At 42.8% G+C, this 13,855-nt stretch overlaps 1 protein-coding gene across 1 annotated transcript in view; it reads right to left on the reverse strand.

Moving 5' to 3' along the window:
- LOC106602440 (uncharacterized) overlaps positions 1 to 7,782 on the reverse strand; it is a 40,867-nt gene extending 33,085 nt beyond the window's left edge. Inside the window, exon 1 of the mRNA XM_014195086.3 lies at positions 7,084 to 7,782. Within this exon, the coding sequence (XP_014050561.3) occupies positions 7,084 to 7,174 (91 nt within the window). The 5' untranslated portion in view covers positions 7,175 to 7,782. The remainder of the gene's footprint in view (positions 1 to 7,083) is intronic.
- Positions 7,783 to 13,855: the final 6,073 nt, after the last annotated feature.

Consider the following 13,855-nt stretch of genomic DNA (forward strand, 5'->3'; position numbering starts at 1 on the left):
TCAAAGATACAGACACCATTCAGTTGAGTTTATTCAGTATTCAGTTCACAATAACATTGTTCCCCCTCTTGCATGTCACTGAGACTTTGCAATAGTGATGCAATCGTCCATATTTGATACACTCCACATTCACTGTCTGGCTGCTACGGCGACAGTATGCTACTGAACCTCTGTACTACACACACATGCGCTAGCAGTATTGCAATATCTTTTCCATTGCAAAAATGAAAACACGAATCAGATCTAACTCTTTGGTCCTTTAAAAAACCTTCTGTATGTAAAATATTGTATAGTTGGAAAATGAATCAATGTGAATTCGCTTCGTGTTTTATTTCCTTGCCACGATACTAATGAGTATCGGGATACTGGTGTCAACCCAGCCCTAACATGCACACACACATATTACACACACACGCTTAGTACATGTCAGCAACAGTATGCTACTGTATCCAGATATGACAGGGTTAACACGGCTTACATAATAGCTCTGTTGCGCAGGCTTCTAGCTCTCAGCTGCATATTTTCCCCCACACACACACACACTTGGTACATGTCAGGGAAGTCAGCCCCTCATGCATGCTACTAAGAGAAAGTGGTAAATAGACTAAATATAGACGTCAGAACTCAGAAGTCTACTGCTGTACATCTACGGCCTCCCGGAACCTCGCTACATCAGTGATGCTCTGGAGAACCATGCAGCTAGGCAATCCTCGAATAACGAGCGGGTGGAGGAGGAGCAGGGGGGATGAAAGTGGTTCTTTCTCCTGTGCTTCCAAGAACTGCATTGTAAGAGAGAGAGAGTGCACATGACCTTAATTCTGATTTTCTTTTACCCACAGCGGATCCCACGGTTTTACATAGAGGCTCAGAGTGGATGGGAGCGAGAGAGAGAGAAAAAGAGAGAAAGAGATGAGGAGGCGAAGGCGAAGGCAGCAGCAGAACTGTCTAAGCAAATGAATACTGCATGATAATGTCTGAATACTGTATGAAGTTCACTCTGTACAGGCAGACAGGATAGGCTGCAATAATACAGAGCAATATCAAAATCCTCTGCACTGATTTAATCTGAGTTGGTTTCCTTTTTATACTGCAATATAATGGCTCTGTCCAAGACAAAACCAAGCTGAAGGTCAGTGATGGTCATGCACAACGTATGGAAACCAAATGGTACCCTATTCCATAGATAGGGCTCTGGTCGAAAGTAGTGCACTATGAGCCCCGGTCAAAAGTAGTGCACTATATAGTGAATAGGGTTCCATTTGGAACACAACCAGTAATGTAAGGTTGTACTGCTGTTAGGTTATCCAAACACTGCGATGGATGGCGTGCATTGATAGTGATTACTCAATGCATTTCGTGTGTCTCACCAACGATTTCAGTATAGTTGAATAAACATGGGGGGCTTCAGGGGGAGAATCAAAGAGACATTGAATTTGTTCTGAATCAAGAGGACATCTGAGCTAGTTTACTTGCCTTGACTGAGTACCACCACAGAATATAGGAGGAACAAAAATTATAATAAGCCAGGGGGTGAGTAAAAGAGAAGAGACCATTGTCCTTTAGCCTCCACCCCCATCTCTCTCTATACCCTACCCTCCTCAAACTCATACCAGAATGTGAGGGAAGCGGCACAGTGTGTGCTCAGCCTCTCCCCCTTAGTCACTCTGTGTTGAATAAGTGCTGAGATGTGGGGGACTCGACTGGCCTGGTGAGCGTTCAAGAACATCACATTCAAATAAGTGTGAGTGTTTGAGGCAGTTCCTCGCCCCACACATCGTGTGAAAATCTGTTCTGTCACTGGGCTTTAGAAGAAAAGCCTTCTCGCTCTCTCTCTCCGAGTAGAAAGTCAAGTCCACCGCAGCAGTGACTGCAGACTTTCACTCTGGCTCAGCGGTTCTAGCTTGTTTGAGCATTTTGTGAGGTACTGTATGGCATCAGCAGAAGGCTCCGTTCAGTGGAGGACTTTCATAAAATATTTCAACAGATGTCCAGTCCCTAAAGGTAGAGTGTACACACTGCTGTTGCCGGATGGTCTCTCTACTTAGCAGCAGGTGTGTCCACGTACACAAAAAAGACACACACATGCACTCCTGAACCGTGCTAGTGACCTAGAGCTCAGCTACTACGACCTTTGTCCAGCACAACATGTCCGATATTGATTAACTCTTTTATGCCCCATTTATTCACGCTGAGCTCAGAGACACATTCCACCAGCCACTGCCTGCATCCCAAATGGCACCCTATTCCCTATATACTGCAGGCAGTTGAGACGTTTCAGTAGTCATTCTTCTCTGTAAACTACTGATGAGTTGAGTGTTTCAGATGAAAGATGCTTCAGGTCAGTACAGAGAACAGCACTACTACCCACCAGCTCAGAAAGAGGTCCATGAGCATCTCAATGAGCTGGGAGCCTCTCGGGGTCAAATCAAGTCAAATTGTTTTTGTCACATGCTTCGTAAACAGGTGTAGAATAACAGTGAAATGCTTACTAATGGGCCCTTCCCAACAATGCAGAGAGAAAGAAAAAAGAAAATAATAATAAATAATGAATCTAAAAACATAATAATAAAAGTAATAATAAATACACAATGGTGTAATGATAACTTGGCTATATACACGGGGTACCTGTACCGAGTCAATGTGCAGGGGTATGAGGTAATTGAGGTAGATACAGTTGAAGTCGGAAGTTTACATACACCTTGGCCAAATACATTTAAACTCAGTTTTTACAATTCCTGACATTTAATCCTAGTTAAAATTCCCTGTCTTAGGTCAGTTAGGATCACCACTTTATTTTAGGAATGTGAAATGGCAGAAAAATAGTAGAGTGAATGATTTCTTTCAGCTTTTATTTCTTTCATCACATTCCCAGTGGGTCAGAAGTTTACATACACTCAACTAAGTATTTGGTAGCATTGCCCTTAAATTGTTTAACTTGGGTCAAACGTTTCAGGTTGCCTTCCACAAGCTTCCCACAATAAGTTGGGTGAATTGTGGCCTATTCCTCCTGACAGAGCTGGTGTAACTGAGTCAGGTTTGTAGGCATCCTTGCTCGCACACACTTTTTCAGTTGTGCCCACAAATTTTCTATAGGACTGAGGTCAGGGCTTTGTGATGGCCACTCCAATACCTTGACTTTGTTGTCCTTAATCCATTTTGCCACAACTTTGGAAGTATGCTTGGGGTCATTGTCCATTTGAAAGATCCATTTGCGACCAAGCTTTAACTTACTGACTGATGTCTTGAGATGTTGCTTCAATATATCCACATTATTTCCCTTCCTCATGATGCCATCTATTTTGTAAAGTGCACCAGTCCCTGCCTCAGCAAAGCACCCCCACAACATGAAACTGACACCCCCGTGCTTCACGTTTGGGATGGTGTTCTTCGGCTTGCAAGCCTCCCCCTTTTTCCTCCAAACATAACTATGGTCATTATGGCCAAACAGTTCTTTTTGGTTTCATCAGACCAGAGGACATTTCTCCAAAAAGTACGATCTTTGTCCCCATGTGCAGTTGCAAACTGTAGTCTGGCTTTTTTATGGCGGTTTTGGAGCAGTGGCTTCTTCCTTGCTGAGCGGCCTTTCAGGTTATGTCGATATAGGACTTGTTTTACTGTGGATATAGATACTTTTGTACCTGTTTCCTCCAGCATCTACACAAGGTCCTTTGCTGTTGTTCTGGGATTGACTTGCACTTTTCGCACTAAAGTACGTTAATCTCTAGGAGACAGAAAGCGTCTCCTTCCTGAGCAGTATGATGGCTGCGTGGTCCCACGGTGTTTATACTTGCATACTGTTGTTTGTACAGATGAACGTGGTACCCTCAGGCGTTTGGAAATTGCTCCCAAGGATGAACTAGACTTGTGGAGGTCTACAATTATTTTCTGAGGTCTTGGCTGATTTCTTTTGAAATACATCCACAAGTACACCTCCAATTGACTCAAAAGATGTCAATTAGCCTATCAGAAGCTTCTAAAGCCATGACATAATTTTCTGGAATTTTCCAAGCTGTTTAAAGGCACAGTCAACTTAGTGTGTGTAAACTTCTGACCCACTGGAATTGTGATACAGTGAATTATAAGTGAAATAATCTGTCTGTAAACAATTGTTGAAAAAATGACTTGTGTCACGCACAAAGTAGATGTCCTAACCAACTTGCCAAAACTATAGTTTGATAACAAGAAATTTGTGGAGTGGTTGAAAAACGAGTTTTAATGACACCAACCTAAGTGTATGTAAACTTCTCACTTCAACTGTATGTACATATAACTAGGAATAAAGTGACCGATAATAAACAGTAGGAGCAGCGTATGTGATGAATCAAAAAAGTGACTTGGGTGGCCGGAGTCTTTGACAATTTTTAGGGCGTTCTTCTGACACTGCCTGGTATAGAGGTTCTGGATGGCAGGGACCTTTGACCCCAGTGATGTACTGTGAAGCAGCCAGTTAAGATGTTCTCAATGGTGCAGCTGTAGCACTTTTTGAGGATCTGAGGGCCCATGCCAAATCTTTTCAGTCTCCTGGGGGGGAAGAGGCGTGTGTCGTGCCCTCTTCATGACTGTGTTGGTGTATGTGGACCATGGTAGATCCTTAGTGTGTGTGTGTGTGTGTGTGTGTGTGTGTGTGTGTGTGTGTGTGTGTGTGTGTGTGTGTGTGTGTGTGTGTGTGTGTGTGTGTGTGTGTGTGTGTGTGTGGGTGGGTGTGTGTGTACGTACAGTTCTGAGATTTCAGCGCTCTAATGCAGAGACAGAACGAGAGGGGGGAGGACAATGCTCTTTTCTCTGATGGGTGAGAGAGTATTAGTTATGTAAGGCCCTTCAGAGCATTGTTTTAATGCACTGGCTTCTCCTCAGTATGTTTTCTTCCAACCACAAAGCCTCCAGGGCCAGCTAGTCATCAGATGGAAGTGTCAAACCAGTTGGTGTTATGAGAGGGAAGGAGAGAGAAAGTGGGGAAGATAAAAAGACAGAGAGCTGGGGGGAGCAACCCCAGATGCTTGACAGAACCAGAGCAGAACAGGTACAGGTACAGGTACCCCTCCTCATGTACCATTTCACACTTCAAATGTCAAGAGCATGTCTTAGGTTCTTCTTCATGGATATAATGCATAGGCCTATAACGTGTGCATTCACACACACACACACACACACACACACACACACACACACACACACACACACACACACACACACACACACACACACACACACACACACACACACACACACACACACACACACAATCCAACACGTCTTACATATCTTATGCATTATCAGACCGTTTTACATTTATTTCAATGCACTACTAGGTGAACCACAGAGACAGACATATGGTTTGTTGTAGTGGACGGCTCAATCTGGCTACAGGGAAAAGCACTTGGCAGGCTATAGCAGCCACAAAGTGTGTTTGAAGGCTCATATGTCTGTCTGGAGAAATGTGTGTGTGTGTGTGTGTGTGTGTGTGTGTGTGTGTGTGTGTGTGTGTGTGTGTGTGTGTGTGTGTGTGTGTGTGTGTGTGTGTGTGTGTGTGTGTGTGTGTGTGTGTCCATTGCGGAGGCCTCAGTTAATGTGTGATCCGTCCTCTGGAGACTGAGACAAAGCTCTCATTCTCAACACTCATTAAATACATTTTTTCCACTTTGCTGCCCAATTGTTGTTTATTCACTGCACATAGCCTAGTCATTACAGACTAGGCTACCGTAGGGCAGGCTATAGGCTACTGACTCAGACTGACACCACAGGGAAAGTGTCAGAAGCATCAGGGTGAAGAGAAGTGACAATGTCACATGCAACAATGTGAGCAAGACAAAGGAGCTGATCATGGACGACAGGAAAAGGAGGGCTGAACACGCCCCCATTCACATCGACGGGGCTGTAGTTCCTTGGTGTCCACATCACCAACAAACTATCATGGTCCAAACACAGTCCTGAAGAGGGCACAACAACACCTTTTCCTCCTCAGCAGACTGAAAAGATTTGGCATGGGTCCCCAGATCCTCAAAAAGTTCTACAGCTGCACCATCGAGAGCATCCTGACCGGTTGCATCACCGCCTGGTATGGCAACTGCTCGGCATCAGACCGTAAGGTGCTACAGAGGGTAGTGCGTACAGCCCAGTACATCACTGGGGCCAAGCTTCCTGCCATCCAGGACCTATATACTAGGCAGTGTCAGAGGAAGGACTAAAAAATTGTCAAAGACTCCAGTCACCCAAGTCATAGACTGTTCTCTCTGTTACCGCAAGATAAGCGGTACTGGAGTGCCAGGTCTAGGTCCAAAAGGCTCCTTAACAGCTTCTATCTATAGCCACTTTACCCCTACCTACATGTACAAATTACATCGACTAAAATGTACCCCTGCACATTGACTCGGTACCACCTGTATATAGCCACGGTATATATTTTTATTTTTTTTTTTTACTTTTTATTTCATTTTTTTACCTGATTTTGTTTAGTAAATGTTTTCTTAACTCTATTTCTTGAATTACATAGTGGTTAAGGTCTTGTAAGTAAGCATTTCACGGTAATGTCTACACCTGTTGTATTCGGAGCATGTGACAATTTTTTTTTTGATTTGACGTGCAACTTTGTAGCTCCAGAAGTTTTACAGACACGCAGCTGTAAATTAGCAAGAAATGATTTTCTGCCCCCTCATTGAAAGTGTATTGTCTGCAATTAAAAAAAACATGGTCTCCCTATCTTAGAGGTTTCTAGTGGTGCATAGCCGTCTTCAGTTTATCACCATTGTCACATTTTCTCCCTTTCCTTTTCAGATTCCTACACGTCGCGAACTGATTTGATGAAATTAGATGAGAGACATGAGATCAACAATAGCCGCGGACGGAGTGAGGTAAAATACAAACCCCAGAAAGTTCAAACTTCAGCCGTCTGTGCATGGCACCGGTACAATGTTTACAAACCTTTTTTTTTTGTTTTTACAACCATGAAAGGTATTCGGATGAGGTTGACTTACTATGGGTCCCCCGATTCAATCTAACCAACCAATACAAAGCTTTTAACATACAGCCTAATGAACGCAGTGGTTCCATTCTATTTCACATGGTAGCCACCGTTGCCCCACATACCTTGAAGATTCTGCACTCGGATGTCGCTGATCTGTCCGATAAATTCCTCCCGTTCGAACCAGTCCTTATACTCCCACTCGTGTCCAGCCATCAGGACGGTACCCTGGGGAAAGTTGCAGTCTGGACTTCGATATAAAAAAAACAGAGTTATTAAGCTACATCCAGTCCCGTGTGATCTGGAGGCGATTGAGATAGCAACCCTATGTATCCCCCTTCTTTCTACCCTTGTCTAGCTGGCTATTGTGGCGGTCGCCGGACGCTGAGCCATGAGTGGGGTAGGCAATAGCATAGAGGAGGTCTAACCTACTCTAAATCTATTCCGTAGATACGGTTTCTGGCGAAGGATCATTGTTTTCGTTGAGTTTCCCCCTGGTGACGTAGAAAGCACCCACATAGCACTACGGCGCAAAGCGAGGACGCGGGAAATGGTACAGATGACCAAACTACAAGGAAAGAGGAAGGGAAATAACAGCACCTGGATAATATTTTCGAGGTGGGCTGTTGTAGCTTACAGTGTATACCCACCATCCCGCCACTGTATAGTCGAGGAAAGGAGAGCCAGTCTCAGCTCAGAAAGAGAGAAAAGGACTGATATGGTTCTCAGAATGGCTATGAATAGGACCATAGATAGACCGTTCCCGCTATAAACATAATTGCATTATGTTATAATTGCACTGCGCATTAATATGATTCCCTGACCGAGATAATAATAAACATTTTCTTCTGCCGGTAGAGTACGTTTATGTTACAAAACAACTGATGGACCACAACGCTACAATTATATAGCGCATCAGCACTAAACGAGCATGGGCGCCACCCGTATGGTACTGCATTATATCCTGTACTCAATACCTCTCTCATTCAAACAACTACCTCTCATTTTCATTTCACTCGTCATCAAGGAAAATGTTGAGTAGAACCTGCTATAAAAGGAGATGGGCACTATAAAGGAGATGTCCAACAGGTGTAAGGAATGTTGGCCAGTTAATTAGCCCTAAGCCTACTACTGTAGCCTATACAAACTAGTACAGGAACAAATGTAGGCCTACTGTAGCCTATGTCGGTGGCTTGCAAGTGCAATACATTACAGGACTACTGACTGTGCCACTGTTCGTTTAATCTGCATGCCCCCTTTGATCAAGCATATGAGGAAAATAGAAATATGAAGCCACATGAGGAGCTTATGAACATTCTGAAATGTAAAAATAACCTTTATCCCACCTTGAGGGGAGGAAAGAGTCCACTACATTCAGTGGTCATTTGGATCAAAGACTCACCCTATTTCCTACATCGTGCACTACTTTTGACAAGAACCCAGAAGGCGTTGGTAAAAAGTATAACACTTTGTAGGAAATAGGGTGCCATTTGGGACGTCGACAGGTCTCTGTGGGTAGCTGACCCATATAACCTGGCTCCTGTGTAGGGCCACGTCATTAGAATGGCCTTATGATGTGTGCTCTGTATGCTAGCAGGCGTTATTAAAGTTACAAACAGTGATTAAAGCCCTGGTAATTATAAGGTTTAACCAGGATTATGCACTGTAAGATATTCTAAAATTACAGGTCTCGTCTCTATGTCCAGTCCATAGGAACTTCGTGCACAGAGGAATCCGTAGGCCTACTTTGTAATACGATGTAGATGGGAGTCAACTTGCAACAGTGGTTAACGACGAAAAGAGCTAAAGATTTAAAGAAACCCATGAAAGCCCTTCTTGTATTGCTGATAAAAGAGTTGCCATTTTCAACTCTTTCTAAACCCTCTGTCAAAATGTTACACGTGCCTTCACATGAGACGTAACACTACCACTTGTATTGACACCTGCCTTCACCTGAATGATGTACAACCAACACCTGTTAGTATAATGTTTTACAGTATTTGAGATCTGTATCTAACAACCCTCTAAATGGCTAGTGTGCAGTGTGTACTTGTTCATGGTGGGTGTTTTCTTACAGTAAGGATGATTGACCTCTATAGTGTAAATACAATAAGTAAACCCATTAGAAAATATGAAACTGGTGGAGCAAATATACACAATTTGCAACGTTGCTACTATGGTTGCAAGCATATTTAGTATTTTTTTAAATTTTATAACCAGGATACAGGATACATACAGCTCAAGAGGTATGCTTAGATATGCAGAAAAAAAGCCATCCTCATATATATATATACACACACACACACACACACACACGGTTTACACACACACACACACTGAACAATCCTATACCTTTCAGGTGGTTCATCTATTTTAGATTAAGAGCCCTTACATGGAGATGAGCTCAGCAGAGTCCTGCTAACATCCCTCTCCCACAGGGAGCATGGACATATTCTATTATACATTTTTATAGTAGCACTTTGGTTACTTAATTAAACAATTCATTACATCACCAAGCACTCACAGAATGTATTTTAATCTCTTCTCTGTTCACATGTTTTCTAATGGTACTGTATAAATAAGCAACATTTTGTCGGCTGTGGATATTAAATTCTGTTGGTCTCTCCTTCCAGGACTGAAGTCATGAAGCTTAGCGGTGGTGTCTGTCTGGCTTGTATACTGTTCTGTGCTTTGCCTCTCAGGAAATGTGAATTAATAATTAGTGAAGCGAGCGTTTATGCAGCACGATGCAGGGCAGGGTAGTTCCGAGGACAGATATTTCTATGTCTACACTACTATACAGCCTGTACAATTTCTGACACATAGTAGGAGGAGGAGGAGACAGAAGCTCAAGTACTGTAGTTGATAAGAAACAGGCATCAGAGTGGTTTTGATAAGAAACGGTACATTTGATTGTTTTAAAGACACACTACAGTTCATACTGTGCTCCGGTATAGCAGTCATACCATGTGTGTGTGAAATGTGAGGATTGCTTATGAAGCAATTGTTTGTCAGCCAGAGTGGGTCAACTAAAGTGGATAAGTAAGTGTTGGTTCTGTTTTTATGTCCATATCATGGAAATGTTGTTCTGGGTAAATGAGAGGAATAGCACATATTTTTTCAACATCAGTTAAGTTCAGGAGAATTCAGGAGAGCATATCAAAATGGTGCAGTAGAAATGGATTTACAGTATGACTGTATAGCATTGTTTGTTTGTTTGTTGACAAACTCATTGCCAGCTAGGTCCCATCTGGGCAATAGGAGGTACAGCTTAAGGCGGGGCACCAGCTGCTGCTGGTTCGGATAAGGCACACAGAGAGGACAGACAGACAGGCAGTCCAACAGATGCGTAGAGAGGAGTGTTGAAAGAGCAGGCAAATAGGGCAGCAAAGTCAGAAGCACAGAAACATAGCAACTCAGCTCTCAACAGCAGTATAGAATGCCTTGCAGAATGAATCATTTGTCACCTCCTCAGAGTAGCCGATAGGCTTAGTGTACACACACACACACACACACACACAATTGAGGCTAGCTTGGGTATGAGGAACCCTTCTTAATGACCTTTCTCCTCTTCCACCTGCCATCTTTTGCAGAATTTGTTGTTGTCTTGAGGGATGAGGGCAGGTAAGAAAACGACCCTCCTCCTGTCCTGTTCCCCAAGTGTGTAGGAGGGAGATTCCTAGTTGTGAGAAGTGTACTGGAGGGCATGAGACAAAGGAATGTGTAGCATCGGTGTGTGTTAACTGTAGGGGTACCCATGGTGCTGGAGATCAGAAGTGTCCGGGGAGAGAAAGGCATGTTGAGGATGCCAGGGTCAGAGTAGTACAGAAGGTGTTGTATGCTGAGGAGGTGAATAGAGAATTAGAGGAAGATGGGTCCAGGGCAGGAAGATGGGTCCAGGGCAAAGGATCCTAAGAGGCTCCCTACGTGTAGGCCAAGGTCAATAAAGAGTAATAGGAATGACATGTACTTCAGTGTAGATTTTTTTTTTTTTTGAGTTCATAGCCATGGTTATGGCAGAAATGGAACGTAAATCACAGAAAAGAGGGGCAGCTGCAGGGAAGTACTTGGGTGTACGAGATTTTACTGCAGAAGAGTTACATGGTGTGTTGAACGATAGTGCCATGTCCTCCGAGTCTGCCGGCATGGTGTAGGATCAGATAGAGCCAAGTAGTGGAATAGTGGTGAGGTTTTAATGGGTTTTTCTTCCCTCCTCCCTTTTCCCCATCCTTTGTCCCTTCCCTTTTTGTGTCACAAAGTGTAATGAATTCACACTCCAGAACAGTAGGCAGAAACACAGGGCTAGGTAGGAGAAATAGATAAATAGGGAGGCCGTGGCCAGCCTCACACTCCAGTACAGTACTGTAGGTGGCCGGAATATGTACCTTTCAGTTGATTGCGATCCGCCAATACATATTTAAAGAAGAAGAAGAAGAAGTGTAAGAGAGCTAGAGAGAGAGATGGGGGAGATAGAGGGAGAGAGAAACAGGTGGAGAAGACAGAGAGGGAGAGAAAGAGAGAGACAGGTGGGGAAGACAGAGAAACAAAGAAAATGAGAGAGTGCAGTGCTGCAGAACAGCCCAGTCCCAAAAGCGAGAATAGAAGCACATTTTGTTTTTGTTTTTCTCAGAGCTGTAGTTAAAATTAGAGAGCCTCTCTCTCTCTCTCTCTCTCTCTCTCTCTCTCTCTCTCTCTCTCTCTCTCTCTCTCTCTCTCTCTCTCTCTCTCTCAGGGTCTGCTTTGCGCAGTACCGATCAGTACAGTCATATGTATGAAGCGTTGGGTCAATGCTCCCCAACCCACTCTGAGTACCGTGCGGAGGCAGCTGTTGTATAACACAGCACAGAGCTGAAAGTGATTTTACTCCCACAGAAAGTGGTTGAATTTCAGAGAAATAAATTGAAATTTACTTTATTCAACCAACCCAAATCAACTCCATCACTTAGCTACATCTAATGCTCTACAGTGCTTCATAATACATAATCCTTTTAAAGGCCCAGTGCAGTCAAAAAACATGACCGTGTTTTATATACGCTACCGTTAAAACGTTTGGGGTCACTTAGAAATGCCCTTGTTTTTGAAAGAAAAGCACACAAGTCTCAATGTCAACAGTGAAGAGGTGACTCTGGGATGCTGGCCTTCTAGGCAGAGTTGCAAAGAAAAAGCCATATCTCAGACTGGCCAATAAAAAGAAAAGATTAAGATGGGCAAAAAAACAGACACTGGACAGAGGAACTCTGCCGAGAATGCCAGCATCCCGGACGTTGAGACTGGTGTTTTGCGGGTACTATTTAATGAAGCTGCCAGTTGAGGACTTGTGAGGTGTCTGTTTCTCAAACTAGACACTCTAATGTACTTGTCCTCTTGCTCAGTTGTTCACCGGTGCCTCCCACTCCTCTTTCTATTCTGGTTAGAGCCAGTTTGCGCTGTTCTGTGTAGGGAGTAGGACACAGCGTTGTACCAGATCTTCAGTTCATTGGCAATTTTTCGCATGGAATAGCCTTCATTTCTTAGAACAAGAATAGACAGACAAGTTTCAGAAGAAAGTTATTTGTTTCTGGCCATTTTTGATCCTGTAATCGAACCCAGAAATGCTGATGCTCCAGATACTTAGAAAGTCTAAAGAAGGCCAGTTTTATTGCTTATTTAATTAGAACAACAGCTTTCAGCTGTGCTAACATAATTGCAAAAGGGTTTTCTAATGATCAATTAGCCTTTTAAAATGATAAACTTGGATTAGCTAACACAACGTACCATTGGAACACAGGAGTGATGGTTGCTGATAATTGGACTCTGTACACCTATGTAGATATTCCATAAAACATCAGCCATTTCCAGCTACAATAGTCATTTACAACATTAACAATGTCTACACTGTATGTCTGATCAATTTTATGTTATTTTAATGGACAAAAAAATGTGTTTTTCTTTCAAAAACAAGGACATTTCTAAGTGACCCCAAACTTTTGAACGGTAGTGTATATTTCCACACTATGTGGTTGGAATAATACTGTGAAATTGTGAAAATTATGAAAATGCCCTTCTAGCATAAGAGCTGTTTGAAAAGACCGCCTGAAATTTCTGCCTGTTTTGGTGGGATAGAGTTTTGGCCTTCCATTGCAACAATTAGTTAAATAGACCAAAAAGAAAGGGCGTTACAAACCTTGAATAGAAGACAACAACATATTTTGGGAAACAGTGCTACCTCTTAAAGGGGCATCATTTTCAAATACAGAAATATTTAATTTGCAGTTATTCTTCTGCTATTTATTCTGTTACCAATAACATCTTCTAATTATAAATATTATGTCCGATATTTTAACAAAATGCAAACTATTAGCTTAAATAAAATTTGAGTAGGTAAATCTAGCTGTCTAATAACACGTTCTAATGGAATGGCTTGTCCTGCACTTGCTAAATACCCAGAGTGCATTGAGTGAATGTCGGAAAAAGATCTTGGTTCCTTTCTAAACATAGCAATGTGAATGCAAAGAGGACTCAGCCCACAAAATAGGTGACGTGAACTGGCAAAAGAGTTGAGTCTTCAGTTAAAAGGAAGAGCAGTGTGAATACAAAGATAATTTAAATATTTAGCTTTTTTCATCCCAGAGTTCACTTTAAAGAGGACAGATTAGTTATTTTAAAGAGGACTGTATGTGAAAACACCCTAAGGTACATAATTGACTCTTTGCTAAGCCCCGCCCCCCTTGCTTACTATTGCAACCTCGGCCATTTTCCCAGGAAGCCCAATTCCCCATGCAACCATTGGCGAAATCTCCTCACAATGATCTCAAACTGTGTTTGTAATACACAATTAAATTAAACACAGACTACCCCTTGATAATTAGGAAACTCTTGGGTCTGTTGTGATGGACTGTCATTACAATTGCTTCACGG

Source organism: Salmo salar, chromosome 01 (assembly GCF_965601325.2).
Source record: "Salmo salar chromosome 01, fSalSal1, whole genome shotgun sequence".
In the NCBI taxonomy this organism is placed as follows: domain Eukaryota; kingdom Metazoa; phylum Chordata; class Actinopteri; order Salmoniformes; family Salmonidae; genus Salmo; species Salmo salar.